The sequence below is a fragment of the Ranitomeya variabilis genome, chromosome 3 (genome assembly GCF_051348905.1).
Source record: "Ranitomeya variabilis isolate aRanVar5 chromosome 3, aRanVar5.hap1, whole genome shotgun sequence".
NCBI lineage: Eukaryota > Metazoa > Chordata > Amphibia > Anura > Dendrobatidae > Ranitomeya > Ranitomeya variabilis.
This window is the reverse complement of record NC_135234.1, coordinates 10,667,708-10,687,841: the sequence shown is the minus strand read 5'-3', so window position 1 is coordinate 10,687,841 and position 20,134 is coordinate 10,667,708. Positions and strand designations below refer to the sequence as shown.

General features: G+C 49.3%; 2 protein-coding genes across 3 annotated transcripts in view; one reads left to right on the top strand and one right to left on the bottom strand.

Annotated features, from left to right (window-relative positions):
- The window catches only part of HGD (homogentisate 1,2-dioxygenase), a 45,455-nt gene extending 32,151 nt beyond the window's left edge, over positions 1 to 13,304 (top strand). For both annotated transcript variants that reach the window (XM_077293632.1, XM_077293633.1), the window contains exons 3-14: positions 19 to 107; positions 341 to 446; positions 5,364 to 5,414; positions 5,699 to 5,790; positions 8,010 to 8,044; positions 8,216 to 8,295; positions 8,390 to 8,489; positions 8,593 to 8,717; positions 11,673 to 11,777; positions 11,852 to 11,978; positions 12,046 to 12,227; positions 13,016 to 13,304. In XM_077293632.1, the coding sequence (XP_077149747.1) occupies positions 19 to 107; positions 341 to 446; positions 5,364 to 5,414; positions 5,699 to 5,790; positions 8,010 to 8,044; positions 8,216 to 8,295; positions 8,390 to 8,489; positions 8,593 to 8,717; positions 11,673 to 11,777; positions 11,852 to 11,978; positions 12,046 to 12,227; positions 13,016 to 13,156 (1,233 nt within the window). In that variant the 3' untranslated portion in view covers positions 13,157 to 13,304. The remainder of the gene's footprint in view (positions 1 to 18; positions 108 to 340; positions 447 to 5,363; positions 5,415 to 5,698; positions 5,791 to 8,009; positions 8,045 to 8,215; positions 8,296 to 8,389; positions 8,490 to 8,592; positions 8,718 to 11,672; positions 11,778 to 11,851; positions 11,979 to 12,045; positions 12,228 to 13,015) is intronic.
- A 1,934-nt stretch (positions 13,305 to 15,238) lies between these two features.
- Positions 15,239 to 18,343, bottom strand: NDUFB4 (NADH:ubiquinone oxidoreductase subunit B4). The gene is made up of 3 exons (XM_077293631.1): positions 18,139 to 18,343; positions 17,461 to 17,607; positions 15,239 to 15,351 (listed from the first exon to the last, which is right to left on the bottom strand). The coding sequence occupies exons 1-3, from the start codon at positions 18,313 to 18,315 to the stop codon at positions 15,289 to 15,291; spliced, it is 387 nt and encodes a 128-aa protein (XP_077149746.1). The 5' UTR covers positions 18,316 to 18,343; the 3' UTR covers positions 15,239 to 15,288.
- Positions 18,344 to 20,134: the final 1,791 nt, after the last annotated feature.

Genomic DNA, 20,134 nt, shown 5'->3' with positions numbered 1-20,134 from the left:
CAGTGCATTGCTCTTCAGAATAACCCCCAGGTCTGTCCATACGGTCTGTACGCGGAGCAGCTCTCCGGTTCTGCCTTCACCTGTCCCAGGAGCTCCAATAAAAGAAGGTAAGGAAATGGAAATCAGAGGGCGCTGCCCCTTTAAGAGGAGTAAGGCCCCAGTAACTATGAATCGTCCCCTTCTATTCATTCATTGCTTTGTTATATCTGGTCCTGGGAAAGTTGGGCTACAACCAACATGGCAGCTGTTAACCCACAAAGGCTGGCATCCATCTTTCCTACAGTCCTGAATGGTTGAGTTCCGGATGATGGGAGTTATCTCTCATATTTTACATTTTCAGTTGGCTTTACCGTATTCTGCCGTCCGTCCGCCATAAACCCTTTCAGGCTTACGATCAAAAACATCTGACACATAACTGGGATGAAGTGGAGCCAGACCCCAATCAGGTGAGACGGCCCCCAATCATGTGAGGCGGACCCCAAATCAGGTGAGACGGCCCCCAATCATGTGAGGCAGACCCCAAATCAGGTGAGACGGCCCTCAATCATGTGAGGCGGACCCCAATCAGGTGAGACGGCCCCCAAATCAGTTGAGACGGACCCCAATCAGGTGAGACGACCCCCAATGTGAGGCGGACCCCAAATCAGGTGAGACGGCCCCCAATCATGTGAGGCGGACCCCAATCATGTGAGACGACCCCCAATCAGGTGAGACGGCCCCCAATCAGGTGAGACGGCCCCCAATCAGGTGAGACGGCCCCCAATCATGTGAGGCGGACCCCAATCATGTGAGGCGGACCCCAATCATGTGAGGCGGACCCCAATCATGTGAGACGGACCCCAATCATGTGAGGTGGTCCCAAATCATGTGAGACAGCCCCCTATCAGGTGAGACGGACCCCAAATCAGGTGAGACGGACCTCAAATCAGGTGAGACGGGCCCAATCATGTGAGGCGGACCCCAATAAGGTGAGACGGACCCCAAATCAGGTGAGACGACCCCCAATCAGGTGAGATGGACTCCAATCATGTGAGACGGACCCCAATCATGCGAGATGGCCCCCAATCAGGTGAGACGGACCCCAATCATGTGAGACGGACCCCAATCATGTGAGACGGACCCCAATCAGGTTAGACGGACCCCAAATCAGGTGAGACGGCCCCAATCATGTGAGACGGCCCCCAAATCAGGTGAGAAGGACCCCAATCAGGTTAGACGGACCCCAAATCAGGTGAGACGGCCCCAATCATGTGAGATGGCCCCCAATCAGGTGAGACGGACCTCAATCATGTGAGACGGACCCCAAATCAGGTGAGACTGCCCCCAATCATGTGAGATGGCCCCCAATCAGGTGAGACGGACCTCAATCATGTGAGGCGGACCCCAATCATGTGAGGCGGACCCCAATCAGGTGAGGCGGACCCCAATCAGGTGAGACGACCCCCAATCAGGTGAGACGGATTCCAATCATGTGAGATGGCCCCCAATCAGGTGAGACGGACCCCAATCAGGTGAGTCGGACCCCAAATCAGGTGAGACGGACTCCAATCGTGTGAGACGGACCCCAAATCAGGTGAGATGGCCCCCAACAGGTGAGATGGCCCTCAATCATGTGAGATGGACCCCAAATCAGGTGAGACGACCCGCAATCATGTGAGATGGACCCCAATCATGTGAGACGGACCCCAAATCAGGTGAGACGGCCCCAATCATGTGAGACGGACCCCAATCATGTGAGATGGCCCCCAATCAGGTGAGAAGGACCCCAATCAGGTGAGACGGAACCCAAATCAGGTGAGACGGCCCCCAATCATGTGAGACGGCCCCCAATCATGTGAGACGGACCCCAATCATGTGAGACGGACCCCAAATCAGGTGAGAAGGCCCCCAACAGGTGAGATGGCCCTCAATCATGTGAGACGGACCCCAAACCAGGTGAGACGACCCCCAATCATGTGAGACGGACCCCAATCATGTGAGATGGCCCCCAACAGGTGAGATGGCCCCCAATCATGTGCGACAGCCCCCTATCAGGTGAGACGGACCCCAACCAGGTGACACTGCTCTCCAAAAGGCTGAGCTGCTCCCATCTGGCACCTGTAGTGCCGAGGGTGTGATGATTTATTCAGCGCCTCTCTTACTAGGACTTGTCACGGTTCACACCGTGCTGCCAACACTATGTCATGGATCCCAACAATAAGTCAGGGATCCCGGGGAGGATATCTTTTTCATCTACACTACTCACAACAATTTGTCATGAACCGGGGTTGTTTGGTTGCCCCTGGTTCCTTCTGAAGGGGATTTATCAATATCCCACTTCCCAGTTCCTGTTTGGAACCTGCAGCTCTCTGGCTCCCCCCCCCTTACCCTCAGGTCAGATTAGGTACTGCACCCAGAATGCCTGCTATGTACTGGCTATTGGGCACGCTGCAGCGAGGGCAATATAACTACTCCTATGCAGGTGGGAACAATAATTATCAACGCCGCCGTCGCTACAAAGATTCCCAATCACACAGAACAAAGTATGCTGCCACTAGCTCCGATTCCACAAGGGTTAACGGGTCTGGAGCCAACCCAAATCAGTAGCATAATTCACTTCAGAGGAAGCGATAGTTCGTTTATAGAGCAGATAGACAAGCTAGTAAATTATATATTTTACTACATGAAAAGGTAGGCAGTGTTTACACAGTATTAAAAGAGGACAAAATCATGTGTACATTACAAATTACAAATAAAATAGGATTAACATTGAAAAGAGAACACTTACAGGTCGTTCAGATCATGTCAGCTTGTGACCGGCCGTGTGCTATGGAGGAGAAAGGGCTTCCGTATATCCAGATGCATGAGCACAGCTTTGCCGAGCTGTTGTTAGCGTGCTTTCTGGACTATCTCTGCCCCCAATTACCAGGGGTAAAGATATGCCCTCTTGTTGTGACCTAACTGAGTGGGCTGAGTAATGACATGCACTCTTTTTCCAACTATTTACGTTCTTTATGCCCCCAGACAAAGACATTCCTTGGGCAAGGGGAGGGGGGAATGAGTGGCTTTACAGGATTGGTCGTCTGCAGTCTAAAAGCCATAAACTGTTCACACATTGGTATCAAGTTGCACAGTGTCCGCCATAGGGTTTTGTTTGTTGTATGAGCGAATGCAGAGGGGGAGAAAGGGGGGTCTAAACTGCAGAGTGTGTCTGTGACATGGTACTGTCTAGAACTAATCTCACATAATGACATTTTTACATTATCGTGACTGGACTATTGTGCTTATACTGTATATGACGCCATATCGATTATACTGCCTAGTGGCTGTAATAATACAACTGAGGGCAGTGCAGCGAAGCACCACGTGTCACTACGGGGGCCCTCACCCGAGGGGCGGCTTAGGCCAGGTTCACACAACTGGTCTAAAATTCTGCATTGGTTCAATTCTCCATAATCCCAAACCCCTGCACAAGTCATCACTACCAGCAGCCACCACTAAAGGGAGCGCACTGCACACTGAGTCGCTGGGGAACAAGCAGATTGTTCCTGAGATTTTGGACCTGATTTTCGGTCGTTTTTGTCGCTGATTCTGAATCTGCGCTTATATTTCTTCCATCATGATTGACTGATCACAGTTGATGAGAGGTGATATTCCCTGTGTATACGCATCCGACCGATCGGACACTAGGACTGATGTCTGATATGCATTATTGGTTGTTAAACCCTTCATGACATCATGACGTTGGAGGCGAGGGGCCGACAAGAAAGGTCAGAAGTGAAAACAGTTTTAAAAGATATGAAAAAAATTTAAAAGTTTAAATCGCCTCCTTTGCCTCATTGAAAATATAGATATAAAAAAATGTAAAAAAAGAAATACACATGATATTGCCGCGATCATAAAAGTCCGAGCTATCAAATATAAAAACGACTAACCCAATCTGTAAACACCATAAACAGAAAAAAATTATGTTTATTTGGTCACCGCAATTTTTCAAAAAAGGCTGCAACAAGTGATCAAAAAGTCAGATGTATCAGAAAATGGTTCTAATAAACACATCGTCTCGCCCCTCAAATAACAAACCATCACACAGCTCCATCGGCCGAAAAATAAAAATGTTAGGGGTCTGGGAAATGGCAACACAACCCCCCAAAAATTGGGGGGCAAATTTCTGATTTCTGACTAGTCCAGGCCTGATCTGTTCATATGTAATGTAATAAAAGGATTTATATGCAGACACAACTGCTGGCGGTTTGGAGGGTGCGGGGGTCCTGACAGGTTCACGTTAACACTTATGTTCTCATTACCTGAGCAATTGACCTGAGCCTGAACCGACCCGAGGCTGAGCCGACCAGAGACTGAGCCGACCTGAGACTGAGCCGACCTGAGACTGAGCCGACCTGAGACTGAGCCGACCTGAGACTGAGCCGACCTGAGACTGAGCCGACCTGAGACTGAGCCGACCTGAGACTGAGCCGACCTGAGACTGAGCCGACCTGAGACTGAGCCGACCTGAGACTGAGCCGACCTGAGACTGAGCCGACCTGAGACTGAGCCGACCTGAGACTGAGCCGACCTGAGACTGAGCCGACCTGAGACTGAGCCGACCTGAGACTGAGCCGAGACTGAGCCGACCTGAGACCGAACCGACCCAAGACTGAGCCGATTTCAGACCAAACCGACAAAAGGCCAAGCAGACCTGAGACCAATCCGACTCGAGACCGAGCCAACCTGAGACTGAGACAACCTGAGACCGAGCTGACCCGAGACCGAGCCGATCTGAGACTGAGCCAACCTGAAACTGAGCCGACCTGAGACTGAGACGACCTGAGACCGAGCTGACCCGAGACCGAGCCGATCTGAGACTGAGCCAACCTGAGACCGAGTCGACCTGGTACCGAGCCGACCCTAGATCGAGCAGACCCGAGGTTGGGCAGACCCAAGATCAAGCCGACCCAGGACTGAGCCGACCTGAGACCGAGCCAACCCGATACTGAGCTGACATGACCCAAGACCAAACCAATCCGAGACCAAGCAGACCTGAGACCATGCCGACCTGAGACTGAGCCGACACAACCAAAGACTGAGCTGACCCGAGGCCGAGCTGACCTGAGACTGAGCTGACCTGAGACTGAGCTGACCTGAGACTGAGCAGACCTGAGACCGTGCCGAGGCCGCAGAGTGTCATCCTGAGTCTTTAGTTATGTCGGGGGTTCAAGTTTTGATGACTGTAAAAATATATTAAGAAATACATTTTTGCTGAATTTTGTACTTCAGGTGAATGACTGTTCTGCCCCTCGTAGATCGTTATACAACGTGATCCAGTAATGTCAGCCATTATAACAAATGGGGGCGCTAATCACCTTCTTGTGGTCTTTCCGCAGCTGAGGTGGAAGCCATTTGTGGTCGGGGAGAAGAAGCAGGACTTTGTGGATGTGAGTCATAAGCTGAGCCGTGTGGATGACACCATAGCGTCCTATCTGCACAGAAGCCGGGGGGCACAAACATATCATCTAATGGGTCTTATTTAGGGGTCCCTGATGGACATCCCCTATCTGAGCCCCTGCAAAGTCTTTAGAATTAATCTTTTATAAACAGAAGCACAAAGTCCTTTTGAAAGGTTGCCTTAATTCCAAACACAGGCGCCAATACTTCTGCAAATTTCTAAACAAATTATGTTTTACAAACTATTATTATATCTTTGTCATTATCTGTTCAGGGACTGTACACGCTCTGCGGAGCTGGAGACACCAAGGCACGCAATGGGATCGCCATCCATATTTACACCTGTAATGTGTCCATGATTGACAGGTAAGTTAGTGCCCCTTCTATTATTTTCACACATCAGTGTGTCTGGTACGTGTGGTGACAGTTTTCGCACGTACTGGAGACACTTACACACATAGACCCATTCAGGTCAATAGGTCTGTGCACGTCAGTGTGTCTCCATGGACCGTGTGTTCATGGGCAAAATACGTCGACATGTCTGTTTTTTACCAGCAGCAGAGACCGCAAAATCTCCCGCACACGGGTACACTGATGACACGCGGATGTAATCTGTGTGACACGTACCGGTGCCTGGGAAGAAGAAAGAAGATGTACTGTTAGCGCTGTTCCCCAGCGCGGGGCGCTGAAAACGACTCATCATTGTCCCCTGCTGTGCCGGCGATGAGTGCGAGCAAGGGAGAATGATGAGAGTTGTATTCAACTCATAACAGCCACAGCAGGCGGTGGCTGATGGGACTAAAACTCCCATCAGCCTACACCTGCTGCCGCTAATAACAGTGAGATCAGACGGCAGCTGATGGGAGTATTCATCACCCGCCGCCCACGCCATAAATTAATATTTTTTTTTTTAATGACATGGGTTCCCTTCTATTTTTTTATAACCAGCCAGGCAAAACTGACAGTTCGGGGCTGCAACCCTCAGCTGTCAACTTCAGCAAGGCTGGTTATCAAGAATGGAAGGGTCCCCAAGCTGTTTTTAAAATTATTTAAATAATTAAAGAATACGGCGTGGAGTCCCCCTCATTTTTTACAACCAGCCAAGCTGAAGCAGACAGCTAGGGGCTGGTATTTTCAGGATGGTAAGGGGCCATGGATATTGACCCCCCAACCTAAAAATAGCAGCCCGCAGCTGCCCAGAAAAGGTGCATCTATTAGATGCATCAATTCTGGTGCTTTGCCCAGCTCTTCCCATTTGCCCTGTAGCGGTGGCAAGTGGGTTCATATTTGTGGAGTTGTCACCTTTGTATTGTCAGGTAGCATCAAGCCCATGGCTTAGTAATGGAGAGGCGTCTATAAGACACCTATCAATTACTAATCCTATAGTTACATGGTAAATAAAGACACAGCCAGAATAAAGTATTTTATTAGAAATAAAACAAAAATTTTCCATTTTTTCTTCAAAAATAACAGACAGTTATACTCACCTAACCCCTACTCCACCGAAACCCTCATTCTCCTGTAATAAAACAAAAATGAAAAACAATATCCCTCACCTCTCTGTCGTTCTGTCCCACGCTGTAATCCATGTCTAGAGGATAATTAGTTTTCAACATGGATGGTGCCAAGATGCGACTGTCCAGGCTGAGAACCACTGGTGAATGAGCGCAGCGTCAGTGACCGGCGGTGACATCATCGAGGACACCTCCGGTCACTGAGGCTGTGTTCCCAGCTGGGCCAATTAAATGCCATGATCTCAGCACCGTGAGGAAAAGTCACTGATTACACCGCAGTGACTTTTCTCACCGAGGTCACTGCAGTTCAGCCCAGCTGGGAACACAGCCTCAGTGACCAGAAGTAACCTCGATGATGTCACCACTATTCACTGATGCTGCGCTTGCAGCAGCTCATTCACCAGTGTTTCACAGCCTGGATGGTCACATCTTGACACCGTCCAGGTTGAAAACTATTAATTCCCAGACATGGATTACGGCGTGGGACAGAACGATGGACAGGTGAGGGATATTGCTTTTTATTTTATCTAATAGATGTGCCTTTTCTGGGCGGCTGCGAGCTGCTATTTTTAGACTGGGGGAGGCAATATCCCTGGTCCCTTACCAGCCTGAGAATACCAGCCCCCAGCTGTCTGCTTTAGCTTGGCTGGGTGTCAAAAATGGGGGGACAGATACTTCCATCAGACGCCGCCTGCTCTCGGCTGAATACAACTCTCAACATCCTCCCCTGCTAGCAGTGATCGCCGGCAGAGCAGGGGAGAATGATGAGAGCCGTCTTCAGCACCCGGCGCCGGGGAACAGCGCTTACTGTGCCGCTGATTCCCAGGCATCGATACGTGTGGTACTGAGGCAGCACACGGCGACACACGTATGCCACAAGTATTACACACACGGACACACACTCCGATATCTCCGGTACCAGAAGTATCAGGACGTGCAAAACCACCCTAAGGCCGGGTTCACATGTTACAGTTTAATCATATTTTTCACATAGGGGATTTTTGCACATGTGTGTGGGGTCTGTCTCCTCTTTGTCTACATGATGTGTGATTTATCGCTTCTTCCCTCCAGGTGCTTGTATAACTCTGACGGGGATTTTCTTATCGGTGAGTTCAGATTTCTCCATTTTGTCACTTTCTTTGATAAAAGTTTTGCAGAAAGTTGCCGAAAAGTTAGAACTTGGCTGTGTAAACAAATGTCTGTGTGCGGCCACCTAGTGTCGGTGGTTGGAACTGCAGTATTAGTTGACCTTACATCAAGTCTCCTTCTTCCCACAGTTCCGCAGCAAGGAAAACTCCTAATTCTCACTGAATTTGGGAAGGTCTTGGTAGAACCCAATGAGATCTGTGTTATTCAGGTGATATGAGGTCCTATGAGAATACAGCAGTACAAGGTATTATATATGGCGGTTATAATACTGTATGTCTCTTGTCTGGATCTCTGTTTGGCAGCAAGGGATGAGGTTCAGCATTGAGGTCTTTGGTGACTCCAGAGGTTACATCTTAGAGGTCTTCGGGGTCCACTTTGAGCTCCCTGACCTGGGACCAATAGGTAAGAGCCTGAGATATATAGATATAAGGACATAAAATATTCTTCATGTTCGGGACTGAAAACTGTTACCAATGATAACTAGAATGAATGCACTTTATTGTAGGAGCCAATGGCCTGGCCAATCCCCGGGATTTTCTGACCCCTGTGGCCTGGTATGAAGACAGGACAGTAGCCGGTGGCTACACTGTGATCAGCAAGTACCAGGGGAAGCTTTTCTCCGCACAGCAGGTCATTCCGTTTATTCCTCTGATTATGGCTAAAGGGCCGGTGTTCTGTCCTATCTAAATACACTTCTGACAGATTTTTGTATTTAATTTTTAAGCATTTTCATTTCATTCTGCAAATTTTTTTTTTCAAAATGATCAATTTTTTAAGTAGGAAGGTACAACCATGGGTATGGCAACACTGCAAAATATGAATTAACAAATACTGTGATGGGTACAGAAACAACCCCAACTAATCTGTGAGATAACCTATCAAACATACTGAAGCAACTCAAAACAAGCAACCTGATTAATCAGGCACCATGATTGGACTATAGCAGTGTCTGAGGGTACATACCAGAGAAACAATGTATTTACTGTATCACCCTTCAACACCCATTACTGTGCCATTATTATTTTCTGGTACTGTGATGGGTACATTTTCCCCACCCAACCCAATAGACTATCGCAAGGACATAACTAAATTTCCTGGAGAAATTATTTCTTTAATATATGTAATATCTAGTAATATCTCAACTTCCCAGTGAACCTACTTTTGAGTTTATACTTTAATGCTTTATCGTTTATTGTAATTAAGGTACTGCAGTGGGCACCAACACAACCCCTAAAATTGCTAATAATTCTCTGTAATACAATTTTTCTTACTTTCTTCATATATTTCATATTGTGTCCTATATGCAATTGTGTTATATTTTACTATTATACACTAGTCACAAAAAGTTAGGGATATTTGGCTTTCTGGCAAAATGTATAGAAAACATAAAAAGTTCATGAAACGGTGATATTTTATCATGAAAGTAGGGCATTTAAGTAGAAGTAGCAATGGTGGTTTCCTCATCTCAAACAATTTACTGAAACAAAAGCCGACAACAGTGGTGAGTATATCCAACACAAAATGTCAATGTCTCAATAACTTGACCATCAATGACAGCTGACGACGTCTCATGCTGTTCACAAGTGGAGTTATTGTCTGCTGAGGCATGGCATCCCACTCATCTTGAAGGCCGACCCTCAGGTCATTGAGATTCTGGGGTACAGATTTACGAGCCTCTACACGGCGACTCAGCTGATCCCGTAGGTTTTCTATGGGATTCAGATCTGGCGAAAGTGCAGGCTGCTCCATCTGAGGTCCCCCAGTCTCCAGCAGCCGTTCCCTAATGATGACTTCAATGGCCTGGAGCATGGTCGTCCATGAAGATTAGGCCTGCATTGTGCATGCAGAGGCACATTGACAGGATTAACGATGTTATTCAATAGTACGGGCTCATCACTGTACCATTCACAAAGTGTAGGGCAGTTCTGTACTGACTAAGACCCACCTGCCCACACTAACCCCACCACCACCAAAGCCTCGTCTGGTGACAACAGTGGCTGACTGTTATGATCCCTAGTGGCGGAGGATCACAAATAGATCAGCAAGTGATTAAACTAAGGACGAGCTCTAGGGAGATGGTAACTGGACTGATCGCAAATCTGAACCTATCCAAAACAACTAGAGGTAGCCGGTGAACGTGCCTAAAAAATTCTTAGACGTCTCGAGCCAGCCTGAGGAACTAGCTACCCCTAAAGAGAAAGAAAGACCTCGCTTGCCTCCAGAGAAATAATCCCTAAAGATATAGAAGCCCCCAACAAATATTAACGGTGAAGTCAGAAGAAGGCACATACATAGGGATGAAATCAGATTCAGCAAAAGAGGCCCACTAGTACTAGAAAGCAGAAAATAGAGCAGGGGTCTATGCGATCAATAAAAAACCCTTACAAAATATCCATCCTGAGATTTCAAGAACCCACACACCAACTAACGGTGTGTGGGGAGAAACTCAGCCCACTAGAGCAACCAGCAAGCGAGGGAATTACATTTTAGCGAGCTGGAACAGAAAACATGATAAACACTGCTGATCAAAAAATGAGCAAAGAAAACTTAGCTTATCCTGGATGGACTGGGAGCAAGGTAGTCAGAAGGAATCTGAGTAGCACTGATTACATCGACAGCCGGCCACAAGTGGAAGTAAAACAGAGCTATATAGGAACCTCCCAGAGGATAACGAACCAGCTGATAGCCAGAGATCAGCAGGATAACAAACAAAGCCACCAGGGGGAGCCCAAAGCAAAAGTCACACAATACCACCAGTGACCACAAGAGGGAGCCCGAAAACAGAGTTCACAACAGCTGACGCATAATGCTCTCCTTGATGTCTCCAACATCGTTGGTGCCATCATTTCTGCTCGGCATGAATCGCCTTTCATCAGTGAACCGCACTGAGGCGAGAGGTCCCTCATCCATCGTAGATGGCGTCTGTGCCTGGTGGTGCGGTCAGGAACCTTGCAGGTTGTCTAGCCCACAGTCCACGCTGATGTAAATGGTTTTGAATGGTGTGACGTGGCACTTGGGTCCTCTCTCTTCCCTCACATGTGCCTGGAGTTGTGCGGCACTCATCATTCGGTTCCGGAGGGATCGTTCACAATGAAGCCGACACCAGTGTGGGATGTGGCAGAGGACGACCACTTCTCTGACGGTCTGTGACTCCTCCAGTCTCTGTATCTCTGATGACTCTGACCCTCTGAACTCAGTGGTCACTTCTGTCCGACAACATCCTTCTTGAAGCCTCGTGATGGCGACGTCATGGGGATCAGCTGCTCGGTGTCGTCTTGGTCTCATGGTGTCAAAACGTGGCCAGCACGATCCGGGGGAAGTTTAATACCGATCCAACCTGACCCTGAAATGTATCAGCCGAGTAATCAGAGGACGAGTAATCGGATGAGTAATCAGAGGTTAGAGACATCACCTAAAGCTCTCCTGAGAAGGTCAGAGGCCATTGTAGGGTCACCCTGAAATTTCGCCCAATATCCCTGAGCTTTTGCAGCAGTGCGTCATTGCAGTTTGTTGCATTCTATTGGCTTTGTGTTGCGATCTCCCGGTTTCATGTTACGTATAATGGCATCTTGGCTTTTCTTGCAGGATTTTTCACCATTCAATGTGGTTGCCTGGCACGGGAACTATGCCCCCTACAAGTACCAACTGGACAATTTCATGGTCATTAACTGTGTGGCGTTTGACCACGCGGTGAGTTCCGATGTTCTGTGTCTGGGATCTCCATCTCCTCTGTTCTCTTATTTATATCCGTGCTTTGTCTCCAGGACCCGTCCATCTTCACCGTCCTCACCGCTAAATCGCTCAGACCCGGGGTCGCCATCGCAGATTTTGTCATTTTTCCTCCACGTTGGGGGGTGGCGAACCGCACCTTCCGCCCCCCCTATTACCACAGTAAGTGTCCGTCTCCCCGCCAGGTCCCCGCGATGTATCAGACCTAATGCGATGTCTCCTCTGCTAGGAAACTGCATGAGCGAGTTCATGGGTCTAATCAAGGGCCACTACGAGGCCAAAGAAGAGGGGTTCCAGCCCGGGGGAGGAAGTCTGCACAGCGCCATGACCCCTCACGGGCCGGACACCGAATGCTTCGAGAAGGCGAGCAAAGCCAAACTAGAACCGGAGCGAGTGGCTGAAGGAACCATGGTAAATGGGGAGCCCCTTATCAAGTCAGACCATCCCTTTAAGAAACATTGTCCCTATACATCTTGGAATTTGTAACAACCTGTGAGCTGAACACAGACCTCGTGTCCTGAAGGTTTGTTACAATGTGTCAGGCAGGAGTCCAGGCTGTTAACCAGAGGATTGTGTAGACTGGTACAATTGTAACAAACCCTCAGCTGTGGGCAGGACGAGCCTAGTATGGAGGCTTCATGGCTTACAGAAAGGGACAGAATGGAGCCGTTGTGATTCTCATGTTTCCTGGGCTCCGGTGACATCACAACTGTGACATCACTCCTCCCGTTATATCATCACTCCTCCCGTTATGTCATCACTCCTCCCGTTATATCATCACTCCTCCCGTTATATCATCACTCCTCCCGTTGTGTCATCACTCCTCCCGTTATGTCATCACTCCTCCCGTTGTGTCATCACTCCTCCCGTTGTGTCATCACTCCTCCCGTTGTGTCATCACACCTCCCGTTGTGTCATCACACCTCCCGTTATGTCATCACTCCTCCCGTTATGTCATCACTCCTCCCGTTATATAATCACTCCTCCCGTTATATCATCACTCCTCCCGTTATATCATCACTCCTCACGTTATATCATCACTCCTCCCGTTATGTCATCACTCCTCCCGTTATGTCATCACTCCTCCCGTTCTGTCATCACACCTCCCGTTATATCACTCCTCCCGTTATATCATCACACCTCCCGTTATGTCATCACTCCTCCCGTTATATCATCACTCTTCAGGATTTCTCTTTCAGGCCTTCATGTTCGAGTCTTCGCTCAGCATGGCGGTGACCCGCTGGGGGATGGAGACCTGCAGCCGCCTGGATAAAGAATATTATCGCTGCTGGGAGACGCTGCGCAGTCACTTCACCCCCACACAGAGGAGCCAGAACTGAGCCTGCAGAGCGTCGCTCCTCACTGCAGCCCCTTATTGGACAAGGATCGTGCATTATTACATCTGACGACATCACAACCATCTCTAATCTCCCATGTGATCTGCATGAACGGGAGCACAAATTATAATAAAGCTGACGTATTCAAATTCATTGCTGAATGTAAGCTCATTACCACTTATCCCCCAGAGCTGCACTCACTATTCTGTTGTCACATCGTGTCTTATTCTCTAGTCACATCCAAAGCTGCACTCACTATCCTGATGTTACATCATCTTATCCTCCAGCACTGCACTCACTATTTTCCTGTTACATTGTGTCTTATCCTCCAGAGCTGCACTCACTATACTGATGTTACATCGTGTCTTAGCCTCCAGAGCTGCACTCATAGAATGGTAGAGTTGGAAGGGACCTCCTGGGTCATCTGGTCCAACCCCCTGCTCAATGCAGGATTCACTAAATCATCCCAGATGTCTGTCCAGCCTGTGTAAAGACTTCCATTGGAGAACTCACCACCTCTCGTGGCCGCCTGTTCCACTCATTGATCACCCTGACTGCTGCATCACACTGTTGACTCATGTGCAGTCTGTGATCTATTAGTATACCCAAGTCTTTTTCACATGTGCTGTTGCTTAGCCCTATGCCTGCCATTCTGTAAATGCTTTTTTCATTTTTATTGCCCAGATATAGTACTTTGCATTTTTCTTGTTAAAAACCATTCTGTTAGTTGCTGCCCACTGCTCCAGTTTATTTATATCTTTTAGAATCCTCTCTCTCTCTTCTCTAGTATTAGCTATCCCTCCTAGCTTTGTGTCATCAGCAAATTTAATCAGTGTACCCTCAATTCCTTCATCTAAATCATTGATAAAGATGTTTGACAATACAGGGCCCAGGACAGAGCCCTGTGGTACCCCACTTGAGACATTCTTCCCACTGGATGTGCAGCCATTTACGACCACTCTTTGGGTCCGATCACTAAGCCAGTTATGAATCCACCTAACAGTTGCCTTGTCCATTCCATACTTAGTCATTTTTTCAATAAGGATTGTGTGAGATACTTTGTCAAATGTTTGCTGAAGTCAAAGTCATTTTTTCAATAAGGATGGTGCGAGATACTTTGTCAAATGCTTTGCTGAAGTCAAGATATACTATATCTACAGCATTTCCCTGATCCACCCAGTCAGTGATTCTGTCATAGAAGGAAATTACGTTAGTCTGACATGACTTATTAGTTACAAACCCATGCTGAGTCTGGTTAATCACTTCATTCTTATCCATGTACTTGCATACATACATACATGTTGTTTAATAATTTGTTCAAAGATCTTTCCTGGTATGGAGGTCAGACTCACTGGCCTATAGTTCCCTGGGTCCACCTTCTTCCCCTTTTTGAAGATAGGAACAACATTTGCTCTTCTCCAGTCTTCTGGGACTTCTCCTATTCTCCAAGAATTTTCAAAGATTATGGAGAGTGGTTCAAAAATTTCTTCTGCTATCTCCTTCAGTACTGTGGGGTGTAATTCATCTGGACCTGGAGACTTGAATGCATTTATGTTAGCTGTTTCCTCACTATCTTTCTGTTTATAGATATCCTGGATTCTTCTACTCCTTTAATAGGAATTCTATTCTGCTGCACCAGCAGCTCTTTACCTATTCTGTGGTTTCCCTACAGGTGTCTATGAGGAGACTGTTACGGTCAGTCACGTTCTGTACATGCAGATACTCGGCGTTTCTGCAAAGATGACAAAAATAGAGCAGACACTGAATGAGTGGCTGGAGCAGGCAGCCTACAAACTGTGCAGAACTGGACATGCAGATTTGGATGTGACTAGAGTATAAGTGGAGTCTTCATCTTCTCACCAGACAGGAGGTGACCAGCAAAGCAAGAACCTGAGAATAAGGCCGGGGTCACACTTGTGAGTGCAATGCGAGAAACTCTCACAAGTCTCTCGCATCAACACCCGACACTGCTGCTGGCACTCGGGACCGGAGTGTGCAGCTGCATGTATTTCTAGGTCAAGACTGCTGGCACACTACCCTCCCCTCCCCCACAGCCCAGGCGGCGAAGCATCAGGACAACAAGGCGACAGTGCAGGGACTTTATTACAAGACACAGGTTCGGTGTGGAGCCGCCATCAGTTTGAGAGGTGGAACGGACGCTCGTATTTTCCCTCTTTGATGAGCTTTTCCTTTCGCTCCTGTAGAAAACATAAGAAATAAGAGTAAGGGCAGAGACGCACTGTAACCCTGGTACTGGCTGTCGGCGCTCCTGTCCTGCCCTGACAGCTGCATAGTAATCCATTATGGCGTCATGCCCGGGTCAGGAGAGCTGCCGGCCAGTCCATGCAGTGCAATTATCGCAGGAGGAACACGGCAGTGAGTGTCTGCCCTGAGAGAAGAGCCGACAATCTAATAACTGAGACTGCACTGAATACGGGGAGAGCTCGAAACACTCCACCTCATACTCCACTCACAGCCAGAGCTGCAGCCAGAATTCAGGAGGCGTCCGGCTCTGCTCGGGGGCAAAGATTTATCATCCTCAGGGTGTGCAGCCGGTCAGTAATCGCTGCGGGTTGGACGCTCGGTGCAGCCTCTGGATGTTACAGCACAGTGGGGGGATTTCCAGAGACACCCGCAAAGACGGACATGGGGCGCAGCGCGTCTCCGCAAGAGAAGTGTCACCCGTACGAGAAGCGTCACCGGTACAATGTATCGGATGCGGTGATGGATCACTGATCAGAGGAGCCACCTGTGCTGTACAGACGGCGGCGGACCGACCCGGATCGTCTGCACCGGCCTCACTGGTTCATTCCAAACCATTATCACAACCTCTGCTGAGAACATTCAGAGGCCAAGAACCCTCCTGACCCAACATGTCTCACAGCTGAAGGTTTGTTACAGTTGTAGCCAGTCTAGACAAACCCAGATACAAATCCCACAGCGTCGCCCCCCCACACCCACACTGCAATCAGCCCACGCAGGATGGCAGTGGCCCACCTAAGTATCTAAAGGCCCCGTCACACATAGCGAGATCGCTAGCGAGATCGCTGCTGAGTCACAAGTTTTGTGACGCAACAGCGACCTCCATAGCGATCTCGCTATGTGTGACACGTACCAACGATCAGGCCCCTGCTGCGAGATCGCTGGTCGTGTCAGAATGGCCTGGGCCGTTTTTTGGTCGTTGAGGCCCCGCTGACATCGCTGAATCGGTGTGTGTGACACCGATCCAGCGATGTCTTCACTGGTAACCAGGGTAAACATCGGGTTACTAAGCGCAGGGCCGCGCTTAGTAACCCGATGTTTACCCTGGTTACCAGCGTAAATGTAAAAAAAAAAAAAAACAGTACATACTCACCATCTGATGTCCGTCAGGTCCCTTGCCGTCTGCTTCCTGCTCTGACTGAGATCCGGCCGTGAGAGCAGAGCGCAGCGGTGACGTTACCGCTGCGCTCTGCTCTCACTGTACGGCGGCACTCAGTCAGAGCAGGAAGCAGACGGCAAGGGACCTGACGGACATCAGATGGTGAGTATGTACTGTTTTTTTTTTTTTTACATCTACGCTGGTAACCAGGGTAAACATCGGGTTACTAAGCGCGGCCCTGCGCTTAGTAACCCGATGTTTACCCTGGTTACCCGGGTGCTGCAGGGGGACTTCGGCATCGTTGAAGACAGTTTCAACGATGCCGAAGTCGTTCCCCTGATCGTTGGTCGCTGGAGAGAGCGGTCTGTGTGACGGCTCCCCAGCGACCACACAGCGACCACACAGCGACGCTGCAGCGATCAGCATCGTTGTCTGTATCGCTGCAGCGTCGCTGTGTGTGACGGGGCCTTAAGGAGTTCCAGGCTGTGGGGGGATACATGGCTGCCCCCGATATACCGCATCCTGCAGCCAGACCGGAGCCGTCACTGCAGAGCGTCAGACAGTGCCATCGCCTCCCCCACCACTGTAACAAACCCTCAGCTGTGTGCACTAGTGCCGAGCGGACCCCGACAATGATCTCCAGCCGTGGACAGAAGCTGCGAGAGTTTCCGTGGTCCCAGGGTTATGATCCAACACCAGGGAAACCAGAAGCCCCCGGCTACAAACAGCAGCGCTTCCATTCACTGACAGCCATCAGATCAGATCTTCTCCTGGCACCTGTGGACTGTTCCAGGCCGGACAGCAGCAGATCTGGCACCATGAATGGGGGATGGGTGCAGTGAACTGAAGGCGGACCCCCATCAGATGCATCGGCAGGGGTGGCCTGATGGCCCCACCCACTGCGGAGGACAGGTCGGAGTCAGAGTAAATGGCAGCAGCGGCTCACCCGGTCCTTCTTGATGATTGTATAAAAGAAGAGGAAGGGGCCGGCGGTCCAGAGGAGGCCGAGCAGCGAGTTCTTGGGTGTCGGCCGGAAGTTGGGGTAAATGTTCTGGTTCCGGGCGAACATCCAGCGGGTGATAGCGGGGTCTTCCTGTAGGGAGGAGAGACGGGTGACTGCAGTGGCCACGTGACCCAGAAGCCCCCAATGCTTTATCTACCCAGCACCACATCTGCAGCTGGGGCACAGGAGCCCCTGCCCACCTCAGGCAATTATGTGGCCCCCAGGATCCCCTGCTCACTTCCCCCATCTGTTACGTGGCCCCCTGCTCACCACCACCCTGTCCATTACGTGGCCCCCGGGAGCCCCTGCTCACCACCCCATCCGGTACGTGGCCCCCAGGAGCCCCTGCTCTCCACCCCATCCGTTACGTGGCCCCCTGCTCACCACCACCCTGTCCATTACGTGGCCCCCGGGAGCCCCTGCTCACCACCCCATCCGTTACGTGGCCCCCGGGAGCCCCTGCTCACCACCCCATCCGTTACGTGGCCCCCGGGAGCCCCTGCTCTCCACCCCATCCGTTACGTGGCCCCCTGCTCACCACCACCCTGTCCATTACGTGGCCCCCGGGAGCCCCTGCTCTCCACCCCATCCGGTACGTGGCCCCCGGGAGCCCCTGCTCACCACCATGCCGGTCCTGTGCGGATCATTGAGCTTCAGCAGATATTCCCTCTTCACCTGCGCCCTCAGGGCCTGGCGCCTCTCCTGCAGCCTCCGCTGCTCCGGGGTCAGGTCATAATACCGGGCCGGGTCCAGCCCCTCCGGCCGACTGACGAGAGGACTCTCCTTGTACTCCGCCATGACACAAGGACACTGAACCCGCCCAACTTTATTGACAGCTCCTGACAGAGACACGGCGTGCAGAACCAGCGCTGACCACCAGAGGGAGATATACAGCATACAGTTCCAGCAGAGGGAAATATACAGCGAGAACTACCAGCACCAACCACAAGAGGGAGATCTACAATACCAAAAATAACCACCAGAGGGAGATATAAGCATACAGTACCAGTAGTAACCACCAGAGGGAGACATACAGAAAGCATTGGCGCCAATACCACTAGAGGGAGCACTACCAGCTTCAGACATTGGAAGGAGGCTGAACCCCGGTAGAACAGTCTCAACAACCACTAGATGGCGCAGTATCACAATTCGAGCAGTGTAATGACTGGAGTTGGCCGCCAGAGGGCGCCACTTTTCCACCATTTCCATTCTCTGAGGGGTCGTTACAATGGAATCCGACCGTGATGAAGGCTGTTGTGTGACAGATAAGATTCACCGCTCGCTCCTTATTAACACAAAGTTTACTGTGAATTTATTTTCCACAATCTGGGAGCGGAACAGAATATACAACTTATGCGATCTTTGTACAACGTTTTGGCTCCACCAGAGCCTTTGTCATGTGATCGCGTATTCCAGTATAGATAGTTAGGCCGGCCTCACACTCTGCGTATGTAAATACGGTCCATTTATTACGGCCGTAATACGCAGAAAAGTCCCCAAAATAGTGGTCCGTATGTCCTCCGTAGTCAGGGTGTGGCAGCGTATTTTGCGCATGGCATCCTCCGTATGTAATCCGTATGGCATCCGTACTGCGAGATTTTCTCGCAGGCTTGCAAAACCGACATCTAATGGATTTATGTGCTCAAATGTTCGATAAAACATATATACAGTGTATGTATATATATATATATATATATATATATATATATATATATATATATATATATACCATTGAGACACATATATATATATATATATTCTGTATTTAGATTTCATTCCGCGCGATATCTGTGAACAGCCGGTAATTCAATTGCCGGCTTCTCATTTCTCCTTCCCAAACCCGACAGGATATGAGACATGATTACATACAGTAAACCATCTCATATCCCCTTTTTTTTTGCAGATTCCACACTACTAATGTTAGTAGTGTGTATGTGCAAAATTTCAGCGCTGTAGCTGCTAAAATAAAGGGTTAAATGGCGGAAAAAATTGGCGTGGGCTCCCGCGCAATTTTCTCCGCCAGAGTGGTAAAGCCAGTGACTGAGGGCAGATATTAATAGCCAGGAGAGGGTCCATGGTTATTGGCCCCCCCGTGGCTAAAAACATCTGCCCCCAGCCACCCCAGAAAAGGCACATCTGGAAGATGCGCCTATTCTGGCACTTGGCCACTCTCTTCCCACTCCCTGTAGCGGTGGGATATGGGGTAATGAAGGGTTAATGTCACCTTGCTATTGTAAGGTGACATTAAGCCAGCTTAATAATGGAGAGGCGTCAATTATGTCACCTATCCATTATTAATCCAATTGTATGACAGTGTTAAAAAACACACACACATTATTACAAAGTATCTTAATGAAATAAACACACAGGTTGTTGTAATATTTTATTGCTTTCTCAATCCACCTGAAGACCCTCGCTCGGCAAAATAATAAACCAACAATACACATACCCTCTGATGATCTGTCACGTCCCATGAAGTAAATCAATCTGAAGGGGTTAAATTATTTTACAGGCAGGAGCTGCGCTAAAGCACTCGCTCCTACCTGTAAACCCCGGGTACTGAATGGAAAGCAGGGTGATCTGTAGTTACCTTGAGTCGCGGTGATGCGCCCTCTGC